The sequence below is a fragment of the Oncorhynchus nerka genome, linkage group LG4, assembly GCF_034236695.1.
Source record: "Oncorhynchus nerka isolate Pitt River linkage group LG4, Oner_Uvic_2.0, whole genome shotgun sequence".
Taxonomy (NCBI): domain Eukaryota; kingdom Metazoa; phylum Chordata; class Actinopteri; order Salmoniformes; family Salmonidae; genus Oncorhynchus; species Oncorhynchus nerka.
In genome coordinates, this window is record NC_088399.1 from 26,425,871 (window position 1) to 26,451,017 (window position 25,147).

General features: G+C 41.8%; 2 protein-coding genes across 3 annotated transcripts in view; one reads left to right on the forward strand and one right to left on the reverse strand.

Annotated features, from left to right (window-relative positions):
- LOC115117289 (homer protein homolog 1-like) overlaps positions 1-2,707 on the forward strand; it is a 43,912-nt gene extending 41,205 nt beyond the window's left edge. For both annotated transcript variants that reach the window (XM_065017395.1, XM_065017394.1), the window contains one exon: positions 625-2,707. In XM_065017395.1, coding sequence (XP_064873467.1) covers positions 625-819 — 195 coding nt within the window. In that variant the 3' untranslated portion in view covers positions 820-2,707. The remainder of the gene's footprint in view (positions 1-624) is intronic.
- A 273-nt stretch (positions 2,708-2,980) lies between these two features.
- The window catches only part of LOC115121031 (junction-mediating and -regulatory protein-like), a 62,905-nt gene continuing 40,738 nt past the window's right edge, over positions 2,981-25,147 (reverse strand). The window contains exons 3-10 of the mRNA XM_029650054.2: positions 11,197-11,347; positions 9,520-9,689; positions 8,521-8,686; positions 8,011-8,198; positions 7,782-7,865; positions 6,019-6,114; positions 5,401-5,908; positions 2,981-5,299 (exon numbers count right to left, since the gene is read on the reverse strand). Coding sequence (XP_029505914.2) covers positions 4,986-5,299; positions 5,401-5,908; positions 6,019-6,114; positions 7,782-7,865; positions 8,011-8,198; positions 8,521-8,686; positions 9,520-9,689; positions 11,197-11,347 — 1,677 coding nt within the window. The 3' untranslated portion in view covers positions 2,981-4,985. The remainder of the gene's footprint in view (positions 5,300-5,400; positions 5,909-6,018; positions 6,115-7,781; positions 7,866-8,010; positions 8,199-8,520; positions 8,687-9,519; positions 9,690-11,196; positions 11,348-25,147) is intronic.

The following is a 25,147-nucleotide window of genomic DNA, read 5'->3' on the forward strand; positions in this document are numbered from 1 at the left end:
CTTTGAATAAAAATAAAGATTGTGCACTGGGCCTTTAATAGTCCTGTATTAGTGGACTGATATAGCCCTTTGCAGTGCAGGCAAAACATCTGCAGCCCCAGCTTGATTAAAAAAAATTAAGAATAATAATGTTAGGACAGACACTTTAACCTTGTTTCTTATGATTTCATTTTTGGTTGTTCTTTTTGCCAATTATGAATGTTAGTCAATGCGTTTCTATGGGCTTTAGAAAATCTATATTTTACCAAGTAATTGATACTTAAAGGGGTCCTACAATTCGAAATCAAATTATCCATAGTGCGACCATTTGAAAACAATTCCATATGTCAGTTTAGGACCCCCCCCCAACGTCTTAGAACGTCTTATCCAGAGCGACAAAGTAGTGAGTGAATACATTTGTTATTTGTACTGGTCCCCATGGGAATCCAACCCACAACCATGATTTTGCAAGCACCATGCTTTCTACCATCTGAGCCACACAGGACCTTTTTTAATCACACTTTTTAACACAATAAAATGTGAAGATTCCAAGGGGTATGAATATTTTTTTCGAGCCACTGTATGAGTATGTTTGCTGTGTGCACACGTTAACACAACATCCCCCCTCCTCTACCCCACCCCCAGGAGACTGAGGAGAGGAACCAGACGTTGGAGGCCCAGCTGGGGGAGTTGGAGCTGCATCTGGAGGGCAGTCAGCTAGAGAGTGAGGCCTTCAGGAAGAGTCTGCGGTCCCTGCTGGAGCTGCTGGACGGGAAGATCTTTGAGCTGACAGAGCTCCGAGACAGCCTAGCCAGACTCATCGAGGACAGCAGCAGCTAGAAGAGACGAGAAGTGCTACGACACAGCCCCCAAGTGGAGCACCATCGCCACCATAATAACATAGTGACTGGAGAATGAATTGTAGTGCACGAGGGCACTGTATGAAAATATTCACACACTGTTATTAGTACATACACAGTCATTATTCTTCACTAACATGCACATAATCAAGCATGTGTTGATTATGCCACATGCTTGAACATAATTGTAAATAGATAGACTTGCTCGCTTGGATTCTCTAGTTTTGGCTAATGTTCACTACATATTGCTGGTACACCTGTATACTATATGAACATTCTCACACACTTCATACACAGACACACTTCAGAGGTCCTGTCGAGGCTTTGCTTGGGCCCTGCCTTCCATCTCTTTGTTCTCCCTGTGGGATGTTCTTTACACATTACAGACTACAAGCTGCTCAAATATCTATTTTCCCTCTGCTTTTTTTGCCAAGTCTGGCTAGCATTCCATAGGAGAGGATGTTGAATATGGTGGGTTATTTTACTTTGGGTTTTTCTTCCATTACAGACACTATTAACAGCAAAGTTCAGTTGCTGGTGGATGTTTTTGTTTAATCTTTGCTGTTGTCCGTCATGGGTTCAGGTCTGTTTTCTAACTATTCTGCATATACCACTTTATTATTCAGTTATTACTACAGTACTATTATTGCTCTGGTTACTATGGAGATATCATTGTCAGCCAAATGGACAGTCCGATTAGATGAGGTCATGGAGATGTAGACAGTTGTACTCACGGATCCTTACAGCGTTTCACTGGACTCTACGGCCGTTTGCTCCGAGGCCCCATCTAACACTGGGCTAGGACTAAGGGTCAGAGGTCAGACAGATGACCTCCCAGTGACCTTGTTTTTAAATGCTCCTAATGTCCTCCTATCACAACATTTCCATGGAGATTAAAGAAGAATGTGGCATCTTGTCCAAGATTGAGGACCTATCTGGGACAACCTTCTATACTAAATGAGCAATATAAAGAGAGAGCGTCAAGAGTAAAAATACACATTTCAGTCTCGCTTTCAGGTATTTTCCTCCTCTTCTGGGAAATGTAAGGAGAGACCAGGTGGAAACAACGCCAACCCAAGGCCAGAAGCTGGGGTCAGCAGTTACTACAAGTCTTTCCTTTCTATAAACTTTTTTATTACAAATACTAATATAACACATTTCTAGTGCACTTGTGAAAATGGAATTGAATGTTTGGGTGAATCCAAAACTATTTTTCTTTATTTTCCCCCTCCTTGTTTCTGTTACAACTTGAAGTGCAGTGATTGATTGGTTCCTATGTTTTCCCTTAATTTATTATTCCAGATATATTATAACCACAGATTGAGAATTTTATGAAACAAATATTTGTTTTAACTTAATGATTTTCATGTCTGGTATGTGGGTGTCAAGGTAGATTTTTTTTTTTTTGGGGGTGTAAAAAAAAAAAAAAGGGCAATATTTTTGAACTACTTAAAAAGGAAATTGATTTACAGAGACCCTTGTGCATAGCATGTGTGGTTTGCAGAGACATTATTTCCTTTTGCCAAATGTTTTCCTGTACAGAATATGAATTTTGCTGACATTGCCTTTGGTACAAAGATGCATCAATGGTAGCTAACTACGGAACTTTTGTCGGGTTTACTATTGCCAAAAATCTGTGATAATGTATAAAAAATAAAACTATATGTATACCTGAAGAACACTATTTAAGGGCTTGTTGGTTCTGGTATCTTTGAGAGATTTGAATGTGGTTTCTGGGCTGGTTGGCCTTTTCAATTATGATCTGTACTACAATTTGAAAGGGAATAATGTTTGAGTAATAATTTTAGATGATTATACCACATGCTTAAACAATTGTAATTGAGTTTATAGTAAAATGTAAAAAAGAATGAAGTGTTGTCATTTTTCACTATCTGAATGTTCCTAATTTTCTCTAATCTGCACTCACTTCAGTTCCTGTCCTGATGCTTCTTGTATAACATCACATCCACTCACTGTTTTAAAGGGGATTGTTTGGCAGTTTTTTTTAATGAAATACTATTTGTGGTTGACCTCATGTGGATGTGCATGATGTACTAGACCCAACAAAAGGCTGTCTGGTTTGGCCAAAGGCTGAGTTGAGTTCTAATGGCTCTGTGATAAGTCAAAGAACAGGACAGGAAGACATTTCGGGACTTGGTTTTATTTTGAAGGGAAAAAATATAACTGATATATAAAGCAGTTAGGAATGCAATAACAGTAAGATGAGAGTAAAAGGCAAAAGAAAACATTTAAGCACATTTACATTTTGTATGGTATTGCTTTATAAATTCTTACTCCATTTCTTAAATCATGAAGTGTTTTTACTCAATAAATACTTAGGATGTTTTTAAGCATGCCAATGTATTTTCAGGATGTACATTACATTATATATTACATTTCAGTTTAATATAATAATATTGCACTTATCTTGTGACGGACTCATCTTTAAATCAGACCAGGCCAGCCACATGCATAAGGTCATACAAGTCAAAGGTTATAGGTCAAACTGTAGTGTTAGCTAAAGACAGATAGAAGAGATGGAAATGAATAATACAAAAGATTTTACAAATCATGTATAAAATAAACAAAATGCATAAAGATCCCAAATACAATGAAGAAAACGGACAAAAATGAAAGTAATTTTCCAACAGACAGGTTTGTACTGTATATGGACAGGAAGGGGCCATCTCAATATAACTAAAATGGCTGCCTCTACACTCCTAAACTTCTCTCCATCTGCACTAAAAAAGTGACAGTGAAAAGCTAATTCCTCTGAGTCAATATACTGTGTTGCTGTCACCTACACACCGTTTATAGATTCAGTGCAGATAAAGGAGAAGAAGCCAATTCAGACTAGAGACCCAGTCAGAGATATGCGGACGCTGCAGAAAGTCACATGATTGGGTTTTAACCACTTGCCATGAAGACACAGCATGAAGAATGAGCCCCATATGCTCAGCCTACTGACTCACTGTGGTTAGTTACCAGTACCATACCACTGGTGGATTCAGTGAGGTAAACACAGATAGAAATATAATGAATAGAGCTGACAAGGTCCCTGTTCTACATGACCGACAATCATATCAGTTCTGCACCATACATTTCTATCTGAGCGTTTTTCAAGACCGGAAAAATACAGTACTACCACCTTTGACCTGGCCAAATGTCAACTTGGACAGCAGTTGTACACACAGTCCTTCAGTTCCAAACAGTACATCATTTTCTCTTCAACATGTCCTTCATACTCAGTGCATGATTCATTACAGTAAACAGAGATTGTTCCTATAGAAATAGTTTCAGTTTTGACAGCTCTTAGATAAAACAGATCAAATAATCAGGCGTAGAAACGTGAAGCGACTCCACGGTAATAGTGGACTCGTGAAAAATAATAACAGTGAAAAAAGAAAAACTCCTTAAAAAGAACGTAAAAGCACACTTTAAAAACCATCAACAGAAACACGTGTCATGATGGAATATGAATATAGAGTATGGAATGAATGACACCTGTCTTTGTAGAGCTGGACAGATCAGCTGACTTTAAAGGGCACTGGTTTTACAGAGAAAAATATCATGACTTCTCGACACCAGGGGTTGCCACGCTCACCCGCAGAGGACTGGACGGTGTGAGTGCAGGCATTTTGTTCCAGCCAAACAATAACACATTTTATTCTATGGGGGGTTGAATTAACATTAAAGAAAACACTCAATCCTGTCAAACGGAAAACCAACTCACCCCAGCAACCTAACCTCTCCAACCTCATAGTTAATTCTATATAAAGGGATCCCAGAACCCTAGCTCTCCAGTCGGTGCAATGACAAGGAGCCTTATTCCCCCGCTTGGTCCAGGACAAAGAAGGAATCGAGTGAAGGAATTACTTTTACATAGTGACTTTCATACTAGGTTCTCAAAGTGCTTGACTATATAGAGCGTGAGGAGTCAGCACAACACAGAAAACCAGGAGCTAAGGCTAGTGGTCCATTACAAAGACCAGAAGAAATAGTAAGAAATAGTTAACATCTCTACTCAGCTTTCAGTCTGTCAATGTGGAGCCAGAAATAGTAGATGGTAGTGGCTGAGGTCAAAGATCAGAGTCCCAGTCGGTGCCGTTGTGTGTGTGTGTGTGTGTGTGTGTGTGTATCTTGTATCTAGTTCTCCCAGTCGGTGTAGGGCAGGCCTTCGTCCTCAGACTCAGACTCAGGCGAAGCCTCCTTGATGCGTCTCAGGGCTTCATGGATGGAGCGGGTCAGAGCGTCGGCAGAGTGGGGGAACAAGCCCTTGGTGTGCCGCTGTTCCGGCCGCGTCCGCACCTTCTTCAACCGGACACCCTGCCGGATCTGGGCCAGGATGTTGTTGCTCTCGTCATCGTCTGGGTCAGGGGCTAGGACTCTCAGCTCAGCCTTACGCAGGTGGAAGCTGCCTCTCTTCAGGGAGTTCAGGACCTCGTCCATGGGAGAACTCGCTGGAGAGATGGGAGAATGGAACAATGTTAAAAATCTAGTCAAGTTATGATTTTGATATATTCCTTTAAAATCCAGGTAACAGTATGTTGTCATGTCTGACCTCTCCTCCATTGTGAGGAGTCCAGCATGGCTGTCTTCTTCAGTTTCTTTCTGGCTGTCTGCAGCTGATTGCTGTCAAAGAAACGTGGGGAGAAGGGAGCCAGGGGGAGAGGCTCTGAATCTGACCCAGCCTTGGATTGCCGGACTGGGCTAGTGGGATGAGCCCACTCAACTCCCTCACTGGAGAGGTCATCTAAGGAGGGAGGGGTGGGGGAGGAGGGGGGAGGAGGTGGAGGGGCAGAGGAGGGAATCGCTGAGAGGGGAGGAAGAGAGGGGGCAGAGAGAGGCCCAGTGGCGCCCCCTAGCGGGGGTAGAGAGACACTCTGATGACCACAGGCATCAGAGGGAGGAGCAAAGAGCTCAGGGAGGTCAACAGTGTCTGTTTGGACACTGGCAGCCAGGGTCTCAGGCCTCCCCACGGGGGAGAGGGGAGTGGAGGTTTTCCTCCGGGAGTGGCCGTGGGACATACGCAGTCTGCTGGACTTCAGAGTCACCTGACCAGGGAAACGCTGCAACAGACAAAGAACCAACAGTTACATCTAAACACAGCGTCAACCTAAGATGTATTCAACATGAGATGTTTAGACTGTGTTATTCAGAGGTAACTGTGTCCTCTCACCTGTTTGAAGCTGCGTAGTCTGTCCAGAGTTCTCGACCTATCCAGACTCATTCTGGCGTTACTCCTCTCCTCCTCTTCCTCCTGCTCCTCCCCTCGCTATGGAGAAACAGACAGGATGAGGAACTATTCACCATCATTCCCATAACACTGAATCAACTAGAGGCATGGCCGATTAATTAGGGGCGATTTCAAGTTTTCATAACAATCGGTAATCTGCCTTTTTGGACACTGATTATGGACGACTACATTGCAATCCATGAGGAGACTGCGTGGCAGGCTGACCACCTGTTACGGCAGGCTGACCACCTGTTACGGCAGGCTGACCACCTGTTACGGCAGGCTGACCACCTGTTACGGCAGGCTGACCACCTGTTACGCGAGTGCAGCATCAAAATGACCTGTGGCTGCAAGGAGTCAAGGTAAGTTGTTAGCTAGCATTAAACTAGCTAACTATAAAAAAAACAATAAAATCTTCACATAATCACTAGTTAACCACCCATGGTTGATGATATTACTGGGTTAACTAGCTTGTCCTGTGTTGCATATAATCAATGCGGTGCCTGTTAATTTATCATCGAATCACAGATTACTTCAACTTCACCAAACGGGTGATGATTTAACAAAAGCGCATTCGCGAAAAAAGCACAATCGTTGCACGAATGTACCTAACCATAAACATCAATGCCTTTCTTAAAACCAATACACAGAAGTATATATATATATTTTTAAACCTGCATATTTAGTTCAAATAAATTAATGTTAGCAGGCAATATTAACTAGGGAAATTGTGTTTGGGCCTCCTGGCTCGTTGCGAACTGTGTGAAGACTATTTCTTCCTAACAAAGGCCATAATTAATTTGCCAGAATTTTACATCATTATGACATAACATTGAAGGTTACGCAGCATAACAGTAATATTTAGACTAATGTATGCCACCGTTCGACAAAATATGGAACGGTTCCATATTTCACTGAAAGAATAAACGTTTTGTTTTCGAAATAATACTTTATGGATTTGACCATATTAATAATGACCTAGGGATCGTATTTCTGTGTGTTTATTATAATTAAGTCTATGATTTGATATTTGATGGCGCAGTCTGACTGAGCGGTGATAGGCAGCAGCAGGCTCGTAAGCATTTATTCAAACAGCATTTTACTGCATTTGCCAGCAGCTCTTAGCAATGCATGAAGCACAGCTCTGTTTATGACTTATCAATTTATCAAGCCTATCAACTCCCGAGATTAGGCTGGCAATACTAAAGTGCCTAATAGAAAATCCAATAGTCAAAGGTATATGAAATACAAATGGCATAGAGATAAACAGTCAACGCGTAATAATTCCTTTAATAACTAAAACCTAAAACTTCTTACCTGGGACTATTGAAATCTCATGTTAAAAGGAACAACCAGCCTTCATATGTTCTCATGTTCTGAGCAAGCTTTTTTACATGGCACATATTGCACTTTTACTTTCTTCTCCAACACTTTGTTTTTGCATTATTTAAACCAAATTGAACATGTTTCGTTATTTATTTGAGACTAAATTGATTGAATTTTATTTATGTATTATATTAAGTTAATATAAAAGTGTTCATTCAGTATTGTTGTAATTGTCATTATTACAAATATATATATAAAAATCGTCCGATTAATCGTTATTGGCTTTTTTGGACTTCCAATAAATCGGTATTGGCGTTGAAAAATCATAATCGGTCGACCTCTAGAATCAACACAAACACTAACGAAACATGTCACTGTACCTGTTGCAGTGCTAGATGGGTCTGGTCATCCTTACTACCTTGGCGTTGCTGTATCTTCTGGTTGTGGTTGATGATACAGATCTCCTGGTTACAGATAAACAAGACACATTACAGGAGGATTGAAAGTATTGGTTTTACTTTTCTACATATTGTTGTTTTCGAGGTAGGCTTTCGTGGCTTTGATGTGTTAGTAAGTCCAGAGCTAAGCGTGTGATTGCTGGATTATTACCTTTTTGGTTTTAAGGTAGGCCTTCTTGGCGGTGATGCGTCCCCTGCGTGCCTCTAGCTGTCTGGTCCTCTGCTGCAGCTGGCTGAGCTTGTCTCTGAGAGGGGGAAGAGAGGCCGAGGGGTCCTCTAACCTCCGCATGGCATCAGGACTCTCATACGCATCATAGTACACTACCTCGTCCTGCCGCTCTGGGGAGGGAAGGGCACAGAGAGGTACACTGTTAGATAACCTCACTAGTAGTGTTTCTACAGAGGCTCTGGAGCTGAGCAGTTAGAACAGGTCTAGTGGTTCATTAACAGTAACAGGTATAGATGTATAGTAGTCTGGGGAGGCTGGTGAGCTGGGCTTTGAGCAGCAGTTCCTAGTCTGAATGTTACTTAGAAGTAACAGGTATAAAGTGCATAGTATTACCAGTGATCTGTCTGCGGAGGCTGGTGAGCTGGGCGTTGAGCAGCAGTTCCTAGTCTGAATGTTACTTAGAAGTAACAGGTATAAAGTGCATAGTATTACCAGTGATCTGTCTGCGGAGGCTGGTGAGCTGGGCGTTGAGCAGCAGTTCCTCACAGCGCAGCACCTCAGCCTGGATGTCATAGAGCTGCAGCTGGAGCTCATAGTACAGCGCCTCCATCTGGTCCAACCGCTGTATGGCATCCTCTCCCTCCTGCAGGCTCTGCATCTGAGACAAACAGACATAGATGGTCAGAAACACAGACAGAGAGAGAGTCAGAGTATTGTGTACATCAGGGATTGACAACTTTGATGGGAGTGGGGGCCACAAGAAATCTGAACTCATCATGAAGGGCTGCAGTTTCTGGCGGGTCTGCGTACACACATGTGCATTTCGAAATTGCACCTTGGTTATTCTACTATTCTAACTGCAACAGTAATTTGAGACCCGACTGAGTTTTTTTTTTTTATTAATCTGAGAGCCTTCAGAAGGGGGGCTGCCGCCACTTGCCCATCCCTGGTCTACCTGATGTGTGGTGAGATATCTGTTGTAAAATGGTTGCCGTGGCATCAGGTGATATACATTGGTGGTGGATGAGGCATGATTCCCCAAAACAATGTGCTTTGAGCATCTTGAAAAATGTATAGATTTATCAGTACTTCCCTTCTCAGGCCGTGTTTCATCTGCTTCAGGCAGATCTCCTTGGCCCTCATCAGTTGACTATTTATTACCTTAATAACAGTAGTAGTATAGTAATAGTATTAGTTGTAGTACTGTAATATAGGAGTAATACCTCCTCTTTCAGGCCGTGTTTCCTCTGCTTCAGGCAGATCTCCTTGGCCCTCATCAGTTGACTATTTATTAATATAATAACAGTAGTAGTATAGTAATAGTATTAGTTGTAGTACTGTAATATAGGAGTAATACCTCCTCTTTCAGGCCGTGTTTCATCTGCTTCAGGCAGATCTCCTTGGCCCTCATCAGTTGACTATTTATTACTATAATAACAGTAGTAGTATAGTAATAGTATTAGTTGTAGTACTGTAATATAGGAGTAATACCTCCTCTTTCAGGCCGTGTTTTCTCTGCTCCAGGCAGATCTCCTTGGCCCTCATCAACTGCAGCGTTTCCTTGGAGACGGCGTACTGCAGACGCTCCACGCGGTCCACAGCTGCAGCCCACGTCGACTTGCCAAACTTCCTCTGGTCCACACGCATCCGCTCATACACCGCTGCAACACACACACACCAACATAACAATTACTGTAAAACGTATTAATAGCTTGGGCAATTAGTAGCTTGGGCGTTTATTTGCTTAAACAGAACAGAACAGGCACGTGTGTGTTATCATTTGCACACCATGTCACATTTATTTTGTCTTAGTATGCCTCTATATATATTTTTTTTTTACAAAATATATCCTTGACAGAATACTTATTCTCCTCTGTGCATTTTAGTCAGTTCTTACTTTCACCACTAGAGGGCTATCTGCTGATTTCTAGGGGTCTGTACTGCCTAAATTGGAGACAAAAACAAATGATTTACATGTTTGGGAATAGTTATAGACTTTGTAGTCAGTGTGGAGCCAGTGGATAGTTGGGTTATGGTTAGTTTGGGGATTCTGGGAGAGCAGTTTAAAGCCTGGAGATTATGGAATGACTGAGGGGCTGATCTGCCATCTGGATAATACATGGCTCTGGAGTTTGTCTGTAGAGTTTGTGTGTGTTTATGTGTTTCTCTGTGTGTTTCTCTATAGGAGTGTTCACACTGCACCTTAGCCCGGGGCTAAGGGAGATTTTAGCCTGGGGCTAAGGGAGATTTTAGCCCAGGGATAAGGGAATGTTCACACTTGCCCATTCTAAAGTGGGCTAGCACCAACCTTAGCCCAGAACTAGCTGGTCCTGCTCCGGAGCAGGGTTAGTACCAACTTTTCGGGGGGATTAGTCCCAGAAACACAGTGCCAAAATAGCAAGTGTGAAACTGTGTCAAGAACAACACCTAGAATGATCACTATCCAATCACAAAAGCGACACTTAATTTACATATGCTTGTGAGGCCTGTAATGCGTTCTGACGGTTATTTTGATAAGTAAATTCGTACTATTTAATCCTGAGGACAAAAATCTAAATACTTTAAATCAGTGCAAAAACAATGGTTGCTATGCCTAACAAAAATGGTTGCTATGCAGGCTGGCTAAGGTCTTCTCACTTAGCCAACTAAAGCTACAAACTCTAGAGCTGGAAGGGCAGCAAACCATCCATTTCTCTCTGTTTTCATAACTTTTCGATTGACATTTAATTGCATATATCCATGATAATAATATTGTTGCATGATTTCGCCTGGATCAGAAAAGTTGACATCTCGTTCATTCACTGCATTCTCTGTACAGGAGCAAGATAAAATTTCAAAAGTGAAACATTGCTGTCTGCCTGACTGACATCGGAAACAATGTTTATACAATGCATCACTGTTGGAAATCAAATGCTAGAAGCAACAGGAAATATTGTGTTAATAAATTGCTTATAATATTGGTTGTGCATCAGAGATGTTGGTCGCATGTTGTGTTTGTCAGTTAGCTCAGGGCTTGGGTATACAAGTGTGAATCCTTAGCCAGGGCTGAAGCTTAGCCCAGGGTTAACAAATATTTATGTGAACACAGGCTAAGCTATCCCAGGCCAGTCTAGCCTGGAGCGAAGAACAACGCCAGTGTGAAAAGACCTTATGTGTGTATGTGTGTACCTTTCTGAGCCCTGGCGGTGGTCTCAAAGAACTTGACGGTAAGGTCCTGTATGGAGAGGACGGCAGCGTGAGCCTTCCTCGTCCACTCCTCATCCTCCCTCCTCAGCCCCTCCACACGACGAGGCCCCAGACGCTCCGTCTCCAAGGAGATCTGACCGAGGGGACACAGATCAATAGGGGTCATGCAAAGGTCAAATCAACATAAATCAATGACATATTTATAAATATATTATCCCAGAGGGAAATATGGTGTGCCGGTCCAGCAGGATAAAATAAAGGGATTGGATTAATAAATGAAAGTCAAACTCTCGCACATGGATACATTGAGAAATTCAGACCTTACAAATAGTGATTAATTGAGTATTTAAAGTACCTGAATTCACCTGGCCTCATGTCATACCAGTCTTTAACAGCAGGTTGTGCTGTGGTGTAGCAGTCAGGGACATAGAGCTTCAAGACTGGACATGTGTTTACTGTACTACTAAACCCAGTGTCCTCCTTTGTTGTAACTTTTGATAACTTTAGGACGTTCGCTAAGGTTAAGACAACCTCATTTAATCAAACATACTGAGGCAACGACAACAAAGTGCTTAAGTGTTACTGACTTCTGAGGCTTAGTTCATTACTTGGAAGTGACTTGGGTAAGGTGTTTTACACTGTCTTTGTAGCTAGCTAACCAGCCCTGGATACGCCCTGGGTGAGTTAGTAAAACAGTTGATTATTGTTCTGTTCATTGTGTGTTTTAGAGAGCAGCTGGAACATATTGTAGTTAGAGTAGCTGATTTCCTAAGAACAGCCCCCACACAGCCCACTGTTTTGCTCCTTTCTGGACCAGCCTTGTTTTCAACGTCCACAGATGTAGATTTTTGGTCCGGTCCAGAACAAATCTGAATCCATCATAGACGTCTATGTTTGGTTCAGACTGGCCTTGATTTGTCCCAAACATAGACATTTCATAAGTTTGGACAGCACAATACAGGAAAGAAAAGTTGAGTATAGCACAGTACCTTAGAGTATAGTACAGTATAATGTACTGTATTGTACCCTATTTTACTCTAATGTACTCTACTGAACTAAACTGTACTCTACTGAAATAAACTGTCCTGCTGCTCATTGACTACAGCTCAGCGTTCAACACCATAGTGCCCACATAGCTCATCATTAAGCTAAGGAACCTGGGACTAAACACCACCCTCTGCAACTTGATCACAGACTTCCTGACGGGCCACCCCCAGGTGGTGAGGGTAGGCAACAAAAAGTCTGCCATGCTGATCCTCAACACCAGTTCCCCTCAGGGGTGCGTGCTTAGTCCCTCCTGTACTCCCTGTTCACCCACGACTGCGTGGCCAAGCACGACTCCAACACCATAATTTAGTTTGCTGACGACACAACAGTGGTAGGCCTGATCACCGACAACGATGAGACAGCCTATAGGGAGGAGGACAGAGACCTGGCTGTATGGTGCCAGGACAACAACCTCTCCCTCAATGCGAGCAAGACAAAGGAGCTGATTGTGGACTAGAGGAAAAGGCGGGCCGAACAGCCCCCATTAACATCGACGGGGCTGTAGTGGAGCAGGATGAGAGTTTCAAATTCCTTGGTGTCCAGATCACCAACGAGCTAACATGGTCCAAACATACCAAGACAGTTGTGAAGAGGGCACGACAACACCTTTTTCCCCTTAGGAGACTGAAAAGATTTGGCATGGGTCCTCAGATCCTCTAAAAGTTATACAGCTGCACCATCGAGAGCATCCTGACCAGTTGCATTACCACTTGGTATAGCAATTGCTCGGTATCTGACGGTAAGGCGCTACATAGGGTAGTGCATACGGCCCAATACATCCGAGGCCAAGCTTCCTGACACCCAGGACCTATATACCAGGTGGTGTCAGAGGAAGGCCCAAAAAATTGTCAAAGACTCCAGTCACCCAAGTCGTAGACTGCTCTCTCTGCTATCACATGGCAAACGGTACCGGAGTGCCAAGTCTAGGTCCAAAAGGCTCCTTAACAGTATCTACCCCCAAGCCATAAGACTGCTGAACAATTAATCAAATGGCCCCCGGACTATTAACATGAACCCCCCACGCCCGCTTTTACACTGGTGCTACTCTCTGATCTTCATCTAAGTCACAACAATAGACAAACAGTGTGTTTAACTTCTTAGAGATAGGGGGCGCTCTTTTAATTTTTGGATAAAAAACGTTCCCGTTTTAAACAAGATATTTTGTCACGAAAAGATGCTCGACTATGCATGTAATTGGCAGCTTTGGAAAGAAAAAACTCTGACGTTTCCAAAACTGCAAAGATATTATATGTGAGTGCCCCAGAACTAATGCTACAGGCGAAACCAAGATGAAATTTCATACAGGAAATGGTCCAGATTTTGAATGCCCTGTGTTCCAATGTCTCCTTATATGGCTGTGAATGCGCCAGGAATGAGCCTGCACTTTCTGTCTTTTCCCCAAGGTGTCTGCAACATTGTGACGTATTTGTAGGCATATCATTGGAAGATTGACCATAAGAGACTACATTTACCAGGTGTCCGCCCGGTGTCCTCCGTCGAAATTATTGCATCATCTCCAGGTCCATGCGCGTTCCATTTTCTTCAGAGGAGAAACCAAAGTGCCACGAATGATTTGTCATCGATAGATATGTGAAAAACACCTTGAGGATTGATTCTAAACAACGTTTGCCATGTTTCTGTCGATATTATGGAGTTAATTTTGAAAAAAAGTTTGCGTTGTAATGACTTAATTTTCATTTTTTCTTACCCAAACGTGATGAACAAAACGGAGCGATTTGTCCTACACAAATAATATTTTTGGAAAAACTGAACATTTGCTATCTAACTGAGAGTCTCCTCATTGAAAACATCTGAAGTTCTTCAAAGGTAAATTATTTTATTTGAATGCTTTTCTTGTTTTTGTGAAAATGTTGCATGCTGAATGCTAGGCTTAATGCTATGCTAGGCTATCAATACGCATTTACACAAATGCTTGTTTAGCTATGGTTCAAAATCATATTTTGAAAATCTGAGATGACAGCTAAGCTTGAGAGCAAATATATTTATTTAATTTCATTTGCGATTTTCATGAATAGTTGCGTTATGGTAATGAGCTTGAGGCTATAAATAGGATCCCGGATACGGGATTGCTCGTCGCAACAGGTTAAACTAATAACACACAAATTGTTGTATGTTTGTTGTCTATATTGAATACATAATTTAAACTAGAGGTCGACCGATTAATCGGAATGGCCGATTAATTAGGGCCGATTTCAAGTTTTCATAACTTTTATTTTTTATTTCACCTTTATTTAACCAGGTAGGCTAGTTGAGAACAAGTTCTCATTTGCAACTGCGACCTGGCCAAGATAAAGCATAGCAGTGTGAACAGATAACACAGAGTTACACATGGAGTAAACAATTAACAAGTCAATAACACAGTAGGAAAAAAAAGGGGAGTCTATATACATTGTGTGCAAAAGGCATGAGGAGGTAGGCGAATAATTACAATTTTGCAGATTAACACTGGAGTGATAAATGATCAGATGGACATGTACAGGTAGAGATATTGGTGTGCAAAAGAGCAGAAAAGTAAATAAATAAAAACAGTATGGGGATGAGGTAGGTGAAAATGGGTGGGATATTTACCAATAGACTATGTACAGCTGCAGCGATCGGTTAGCTGCTCAGATAGCAGATGTTTGAAGTTGGTGAGGGAGATAAAAGTCTCCAACTTCAGAGATTTTTGCAATTCGTTCCAGTCACAGGCAGCAGAGTATTGGAACGAAAGGCGGCCAAATGAGGTGTTGGCTTTAGGGATGATCAGTGAGATACACCTGCTGGAGCGTGTGCTACGGATGGGTGTTGCCATCGTGACCAGTGAACTGAGATAAGGCGGAGCTTTACCTAGCATGGACTTGTAGATGACCTGGAGCCAGTGGGTCTGGCGACGAATATGTAGCGAGGGCCAGCCGACTAGAGCATACAAGTCGCAGTGGTGGGTGGTATAAGGTGCTTTAGTGACAAAACGGATGGCACTGTGATAAACTGCATCCCGTTTGCTGAGTAGAGTGTTGGAAGCCATTTTGTAGATGACATCGCCGAAGTCGAGGATCGGTAGGATAGTCAGTTTTACTAGGGTAAGTTTGGCGGCGTGAGTGAAGGAGGCTTTGTTGCGGAATAGAAAGCGACTCTTGATTTGATTTTCGATTGGAGATGTTTGATATGAGTCTTGAAGGAGAGTTTACAGTCTAGCCAGACACCTATGTACTTATAGATGTCCACATATTCAAGGTCGGAACCATCCAGGGTGGTGATGCTGGTCAGGCGTGCGGGTGCAGGCAGCGAACGGTTGAAAAGCATGCATTTGGTTTTACTAGCGTTTAAGAGCAGTTGGAGGCCACGGAAGGAGTGTTGTATGGCATTGAAGCTCGTTTGGAGGTTAGATAGCACAGTGTCCAAGGACGGGCCGGAAGTATATAGAATGGTGTCGTCTGCATAGAGGTGGATCAGGGAATCGCCCGCAGCAAGAGCAACATCATTGATATATACAAAGAATAACAATAACAATCGGAAATTGGTATTTTTGGGCGCCGATTTAATTTTTATTACATTTTTTTATACCTTAATGTAACTAGGCAAGTCAGTTAAGAACACATTCTTATTTTCAATGATGGCCTAGGAACGGTGGGTTAACTGCCTCGTTCAGGGGCAGAACGACAGATTTTCACCTTGTCAGCTCGGGGGATCCAATCTTGCACCTTACAGTTAACTAGACCAACGCAATAACGACCTGCCTCTCTCTCGTTGCACTCCACAATGAGACTGCCTGTTATGCGAATGCAGTAAGCCAAGGTAAGTTGCTAGCTAGAATTAAACGTATCTTATAAAAAACAATCAATCATAATCACTAGTTAACTACACATGGTTGATGAAATTACTAGATATTATCTAGCGTGTCCTGCGTTGCATATAATCTGACTGAGCATACAAGTATCTAAGTATCTGACTGAGCGGTGGTAGGCAGAAGCAGGTGCGTAAACATTCATTCAAACAGCACTTTCGTGCGTTTTGCCAGCAGCTCTTCGTTGTGCGTCAAACATTGCGCTGTTTATGACTTCAAGCCTATCAACTCCCGAGATGAGGCTCGTGCAACCAAAGTGAAATGGCTAGCTAGTTAGTGTGCGCTAATTGACGTTGTGTTGCTGATTCGAGCCCAGGGAGGAGCGAGGAGAGGGACGGAAGCTATACTGTTACACTGGCAATACTAAAGTGCCTATAAGAACATCCAATAGTCAAAGGTTAATGAAATACAAATGGTATAGAGGGAAATAGTCCTATAATTCCTATAATAACTACAACCTAAAACTTCTTACCTGGCAATATTGAAGACTCATGTTAAAAGGAACCACCAGCTTTCATATGTTCTCATGTTCTGAGCAAGGAACTCAAAAGTTAGCTTTCTTACATAGCACATATTGCACTTTTACTTTCTTCTCCAACACTTTGTTTTGCATTATTTAAACCAAATTGAACATGTTTCATTATTTACTTGAGGCTAAATTGATTTTATTTATGTATTCTATTAAGAGTAAAATAAGTGTTCATTCAGTATTGTTGTAATTGTCATTATTACAAATAAATAAATAAAATCGGTCGATTAATCGGTATCGGCTTTTTTGGTCCTCCAATAATCGGTATCGGCGTTGAAAAATCATAATCGGTCGACCTCTAATTTAAACATTCACAGTGTAGGTTGGAAAAAGTATGTGAACCCCTAGGCTAATGACTTCTCCAAAAGCTAATTGGAGTCAGGAGTCAGCTAACATGGAGTCCAATCAATGAGACGAGATTAGAGATGTTGGTTACAGCTGCGTAGCCCTATAAAAAACACTCACAAAATGTGAGTTTGCTATTCACAAGAAGCATTGCCTGATGTGAACCATGCCTCAAACAAAAGAGATCCCAGAAGACCTACGAATAAGAATGGTTGACTTGCATAAAGCTGGAAAGGGTTACAAAAGTATCTCTAAAAGCCTTGATGTTCATCAGTCCACGGTAAGACAAAATGTCTATAAATGGAGAAAGTTCAGCACTGTTGCTACTCTCCCTAGGAGTGGCCGTCCTGCAAAGATGACTGCAAGAGCACAGAGCATAATGCTCAATGAGGTTAAGAAGAATCCTAGTGTCAGCTAAAGACTTACAGAGATCTCTGGAACATGCTAACATCTCTGTTGACGAATCTACGATATGTAAAACACTAAACAAGAATGGTGTTCATGGGAGGACACCACGGAAGTAGCCACTGCTGTCCAAAAAAATATTGCTGGACGTCTGAAGTTTTCAAAAGTGCACCTGGATATTCCACAGCGCTACTGGCAAAATATTCTGTGGACAGATGAAACTACAGTTGAGTTGTTTGGAAGGAAGATACAACCCTATGTGTGGAGAAAAAAAAGGCACAGCACACCAACATCAAAACCTCATCCCAAGTTTTAATGACTCCAACCTAAGTACATGTAAACTTCCGACTTCAACTGTATATTGTTGTGACCTAGATGAAGATCAGATCAAATGTTATGACCAATTTATGTAGAAATCCAGGTATTTCCAAAGGGTTCACATACAATTTCTTGCCACTGTAATTCTACTGTGTTACTTTTTATTTTATTTAGTAAATATTTTCTTAACTCTATTTCTTCAACTGCACTGTTGTTTAAGAGCTTGTAAGTAAGCATTTCACAGTAAGGTCTACACCTGTTGTATTTGGAAAATGTGATTTTGATGAGGAAGTCACCTGAAATGCATTTCAATTAACAGGTGTGCCTTGTTCAGAGAAGACTGTGTGAATCAGGCCTTCATGGTCCAATTGCTGCAAAGAAACCACTACTAAAGGACACCAAAAAGGAGAGACTTGCTTGGGCCAAGAAACACGAGCAATAGACATTAGACAAGTGGAAATCTGTCCTTTGGACTGATTTTGGGTCCAACCGTCGTGTCTTTGTGAGACGCAGAGTAGGTGAACGGATGATCTCTGCATGTGTGGTTCCCACCGTGAAGCATGGAGGAGGACGTGTGATGGTGTGGGGGTGCTTTGCTGGTGACACTGTGATTGATTTAGAATTCAAGGCACACTTAAACAGCATGGCTACCACAGCATTCTGCAGCGATACGCCATCCCATCTGGTTTGCACTTAGTGGGACTACCATTTGTTTTTCAACAGGACAATGACCCATAACACAGCTCTAGGCTGTGTAAGGGCTTTTTGACCAAGAAGGAGAGTGATGGAGTACTGCATCAGATGACCTGGCCTCCAGAATGACTCGACCTCAACTAAATTGAGATGGTGTGGGATGAGTTGGATGGCAAATGGAAGGAAAAGCAGCCAACAAATGCTCAGCATATGTGGGAACTCCTTCAAGACTGTTGGAAAAGCATTCCAGGTGAAGCTGGTTGAGAGAATGCCAGAAGTGTGCAAAGATGTCATCAAGGCAAAGGGTGGCTACTTCGAACAATCTCAAATATAAAATATATTTTGATTTATTTAACCTCTCTGGTACGCTAGCGTCCCACCTCGACAACAGCCAGTGAAATTGCAGGGCACCAAATTCAAAACAACATAAATCCCATAATTAAAATTCCTCAAACATACAAGTATTATCCACCATTTTAAAGATAAACTTCTTGTAAATCCAACCACAGTGTCCGAGTTCTTTCCTCGAAAGCACACCATGTGATTATGTTAGGTCAGCACCTAGTCACAGAAAACCATACAGCCATTTTTCCAGCCAAAGAGGAGTCACAAAAAGCAGAAATAGAGATCAAATTAATCACTAACCTTTGATGATCTTCATCAGATGGCACTCATAGGACTTCATGTTACACAATACATGTATGTTTTGTTTGATTAAGTTCATATTTATATCCAAAAATCTCAGTTACATTGGCGTGTTATGGTCATAAATGCATTGTCTCAAACAAACATCTGGTGAAAGTGCAGAGAGCCACATCAAATTACAGAAATACTCATCATAAACATTGATAAACGATACAAGTGTTAACATACGAATAAAGAAACTTCTCATTAATGCAACCGCTGTGTCAGATTTCAAAAAGGCTTCACGGAGAAAGCACACTTTGCGATTATGTTATGTCTGCACCTAGCCACAGAAACCCATATAGCCATTTTCCAGCCAAGGAGAGAAAAAGCATTCAAATTAATCACTTACCTTTGATGATCTTCATTTGGTGGCACTCTCAGGTCTCCATGTTAGACAATAAATGTTAGTTTTGTTCGAGAATGTCCCTCTTTATGACCAAATACCTCCTTTTTGTTTGCGCGTTTTGTCCAGTAATCCAAATGCAGAAGGCGCGTGCACTAATTCCAGAAGAAAAGTTTTTAAAAAGTACAATAAAAGTTCGTAGAAACATGCCAAACGATGTTTAAAATCAAACCTCCGGTTGTTTTTGTCATAAATTATCAATAGTATTTCAACCGGACAAAAGCTTCGTCAATAGGAAAGGAGAAACAAGAAAGGCACGTTCACGATCAGGCGCGTAGCTGATGAATGGAAATGTCCACTGGCCACTGATTGAAAGTGCTGTACCACCCTCATTTTTCAGAGTAAAAGAATGAAACCATACTTAAAGACTGGCCACATGTAGAGGAAGCCATAGAGACCGTGTACTGGGTCCTAAGTCTTTGTATGGTGGATAGGCTTTCAATGGAAAAACAGCCTTTCAAAATAATAATACTTCCTGGTTGGATTTTCCTCTGGTTTTTGCCTGCCATATCAGTTCTGTTATATTCACAGACATCATTTTAACAGTTTTGGAAACTTTAGAGTGTTTTCTATCCAAATCTACTAATTATGTGCATATCCTATCTTCTGGGCCTGAGTAGCAGGCAGTTTAATTTGGGCATGCTTTTCATCAAAAATTCCAAATGCTACCCCTACCCTAGTGAAGTTAACACTTTTTAGCTACTACATGATTCCATATATTATTTCATAGTTTTGATGTCTTCACTATTATTCTACGATGTAGAACATTTTTTTTTAAATAAAGAAAAACCCTTGAATGAGTAGGTGTGTCCAAACTTTTGACTAGTACTGTATGTGCAGTTGAAGTTCAGCCATAGAATCAATGACCCAAAAATATTTCTGTAAATTATGGTCTTCTTAACTTTCCTTCAGAACTGAAAACAAACTTCATTTCAACATCCTGAAAATACATGTTTTCAACGTCCATAAAATATACATTTTCAACTTTCATTCAGAACTGAAAATGGAAAGACACCTTTTCGACATAATTTTGCTTACTGCAAGACTACATACACTCACTCATATGTTAATATCTCAATGTAAAACAGATGTGTCTGTATTGGCGCTCTCGCTCTCTCATACACACACACAGGCCACATGCATGCATGCACACAGGCAAGCATACACACAGTAATCAACAGCACGCCACACCTGACCTGAGTGGTTCACATCAGCCAACAAACTGTATGCTGAGTGTGTGTGACAGAGGGAGAGAAAGACTTAGATAGAGGGGGGAGAGAGTAGATAGATGGGGGAGAGAGTAGATAGAGAGAGAGAGAGAGTGTTTTATAGGGAGAAAAGGCAAGATGAAGGGAGAGTAGTCAGTCAGTCCCACAAAATTAGACATGACCTTAGTGCTGGGGTATCCATTCTCCAATAGAGAGGGAATATTAGCCCTCTACAAAAACTATAACATTTAGACTTTGACTAACATCTGGGCCACACATCCTGCTGTGGAACTATGGAAACACCCTAACAATGGGGATGTCCATCTTAAAAGAAATAGGCCTACTGTAAACACTGGCTAGTCACTTCACTGCAGACTTTCTCCGTTTCCCTGATTTTGTTGTTGACTGTTGTCTGTGTGTGTATGCCTAAGTGGGTTAGGCATGGTTCTGGTTAAATAAGGTGTTCTTGGAGTGAAAGACCTAAAGACATGAACAGATTAAGTTATCGGGAAATCTAGAATAGAAGTATGAGGATGGAATAATGAGATGCAAATAGAATAGTGGATATGATGTCAGAGAGTCTTTATGTTGTTTTCTGTCCAGTCTGCCACCTGGTCCAGTAAGCCCCTCCCCCTCTCAGCCATCACTTCCTCGTTGCTGTGTCACTGTGGTGTGGACCATGTGGTGTGGGTCTCATCTCAGACACGACACCCTATTTATCCATGACCTAATCCCACACCACTAAATTATACACACACACTGACACTACCTCCAGTAATAGAACTAGACTACAATATACCTTCATTCTTCTGCCCATCTTTCCACACGTCCTCTACAGCCCACTATGTAATCTGCAGCTTCAGACAGCTGGTGTCAAAGTGAATGAGGCAGAAATAGCAGTCAGGTCTGTTTCCAGGGCCATAGGCTGAGATAACTACAGATAGACCACAAAGATAAACAACAGATAGACCAGTGTCACGGTGTCATGGTCCTTATCACAGATGCTTAAAACTGCCTTCTATCACTTTGGGAGTGGGGAACGTTAGCACACACACAGAGCACAGACACACAGAGTTTTATCATCCAGAATGTTAATGTTCTTCCTCCTACCTATGCTACATAGCCACCGGTCAATAGGTTACAGAAGCTACATGACTTATTAATGCATGCCTTCTGACCCTGGCTGTAACAGAATACCCACGCAGCATCACTCCAACACGCGATATGGCCTTCCCACAATGCACCATTCATCCTATACCTACTCTCCTTTGTCCTCGACACTCATTCACTTCATGCCTTCATTCATCAGATCCCTCATTCACTTGTTCCACTTGGCATGTTGGCAGGGGCTAGGGTTCAGGGATGGGCAATTATAGTGCTGATAGACTGCAGTGTGTGCAGGCTTTTGTTCCAACCCAGCTCTAACACAGTAATCAAAATTGGCGATTTGAAAACCACGATAGGTTGATTACTTGAATTGTAGTTATTGCTGGGCTTGAACAAAAGCCTGCCTAACGATACCCATTATCAGTTCAGACCGAGCCTAAAATTAACTATTTGGTCCACCAGCCACTGTGGCAGGTAGATACAAATAAAAAAATCTACCAGACACTCAGATTTTCTACCAGCCCAAATATTTCTTGGAGCTACAATTACACCAACACAACAAAACAAAAAAATAGATGAGTATGCTTTGTAATGTTTCTAAAACAATAAATGTATGACAAGTAAGAAGTAATAATCGGGGTTCATTATATTTGGCTTGGCACCTAAAACCCTCACAAACTTTTACAGATGCACAATTGAGAGCATCCTGTCGGGCTGTATCACTGCCTGGTACGGCAACTACACCGCCCTCAACCGCAGGCCTCTCCAGATGGTGGTGCAGTCTGCCCAACGCATCACCAGGGGCAAACTACCTGCCCCCCAGGACACCTACAGGACCCAATGTCACAAGTAGTCCAAAAAGATCATAAAGGACCACAACCATCCAAGCCACTGCCTTTACACCCCGCTATCATCCAGGAGGCAAGGTCAATACAAGTGCATCAAAGCTGGGGCCGAGAGACTGAAAAACAGCTTCTATCTCAAGGCCATCAGACTGTTAAATAGCCATCACTAGCACATTAGAGGCTGCTGCCTATATACAGTCACTAGCTGTGCTAGTGATAGACTTGAAATCACTGGCCACTAATAATGGAACACTAGTCATTTTGTATGTAAACGTCTGACCCACTGGAATTGTGATACTGTGAATTATAAGTGAAATAATCTGTCTGTAAACAATTGTTGGAAAAATTACTTCATGCACAAAGTAGATGTCCTAACCGACTTGCCAAAACTATAGTTTGTTAACAAGACATTTGTGGAGTGGTTGATAAACAAGTTTTAATGACTCCAACATAAGTGTATGTAAACTTCTGATTCAACTGTATGTAGTGTATTCTACCCTATTCTACTGTATCATAGTCTATGCCACTGACATTTCTCGCCTAATATTTAGATATTCTTCATTCCATTCCTTTACTTTAGACTTGTGTGTATTGTTGTGAAATTGTTAGATATACCTTGTTAGATATTACTGCACTGTTGGAGCTAGAAACATTGGAGCACTGTTGGAGCTAGCATTTTGCTACAGACGCGATAAAATCTGCTAAACACGTGTATGTGACAACTAAAATTGGATTTGTTTAATTACATTTTTTGTGACCTGAGTTTTTTTTAACCAAATTATCACAGATGAGACAAAATGTTCATCTGCCTCTTTAAGGGCTGGAGATTACTGTGGTAATGTGACTTGGGTCATGTTTGTGCCTGTGAGATTGAAAGTGACTAGTATCTGTGTTGTCTTCTCTTCCCTAGCAGTTGAAACTCAAACATTGTAAAACAACGTAGCTTGTGAACAAAACAATGTAAATAGCCAAGAAACACAAGAACAAAGTCTCACTTCAGTAGACTTTTGTTTCAAGTAAATTAGACCAACTTTTATGCCTGTGCGCAGGGCTTCTAAAAATGAATCTTCCACAACTCTTCACGCCAGGCAGTGTCGCAGCGCGATGTGGGATACGCTATATAGGGTTCATAGGTCTTTGTTGTGTGATTAAGTTACCGGCTATGAAACAAAACATCAGAAATCATTTGAAAGCTGCTACTAGGGCATTTATTTTACTATAAATGTGGTCATACTTGACTATTTTTCTCACAAATGCGAGTGAAATGTTCGCACTGTGGAGCCCTGACCACCCACCAATGTGGCTGGGAAAATAGACATCTTAACCGCCAATGCCAAAATCTACCCTCATTTGGAGGGTGGCGGCTATTCATTTTAGGCCTTTGTTCAGACCATTGCAACTCCTCATCATAAGATAATGTGTCTGCTCAATTGTATTCATTCCCATCTGCAAAGCTTCAAACAGCTAAATATAACTCTTGGCCTTGTCATCCTCTTCCTTTCTAGAGGTGACAGGCTTTATTTACACCTTCGACTAGGACAATAGGCGTCAGCACAGACACTGTGTGTGTGTATTCACCCTCCCAGAGAAGGTAAGAGGAGGCTGTGACTTTAGCAGGTAGGCTATATCTCTCCCTTGGGACATTGATAGCAGTCTATTGAGACTACCTAACCTACCCTCATCTCTACACATTACATTTCTCACCTCACATTACTTGCAACATTTACCAATTTGAACATCAAGCACAATGCAAAACACATGCAAATACCCTATCCTCCCCTCTTTGTCCTCTCCCACCTGTCTCTCCTCTCCCTCCCCCTGTTCTCTCTCTCTCTTCCTTCCTCTCAGTGATACACAGACTCCTCCTTTAATGAAACAGCCAGCTGTATACAGCAGGGCCGTTCTACTGACTCATCAGTCTGGGAGAAAACACAACATCCAACATCCTCCCAACCAAGAACTGACTGGCCCGTCTGGTATTGGGGTTCATTTGCATACAGCTTTGTTTCCAGCCGTTGGCTCGTTGGTTTTACCTGAGGGCAACAGGTGATTGGACTGAGGCTGAGTCAGCATTAAAGCTGACTAACTATCCCAGACGGATCTACTTAGCTCATGATATAGCAGAGTTTAGGGATTTACTAATATTTTGTAATTGTCATCACAAATAAGGAGGAGTGTGTGGAAACCTTAGACATGAACTAAGATGAACCAACAGTTCTGGGTTTCTATGGTGGATAGAATATACAGTACTGCAGCTCCTCCTATAAATCTAACATTTAACAATGGACTACCAGCAAGCCCACTAAGCACTTTCTCCTTTATTAGAGCCCAGTAGGCAGCAAGGTTTCCGGTAGGAAAATGTGGCGCTGGACAACATTTTAAATTTACCGGACATTTTAGAAATGTACCGGACCCATATGCATTGAGTGCGTAACCTGATTAGGGCGTACACCCAAAGCGCTCAGAATGACAGAAATCTATGGTAATTTATCTTAACAGAAC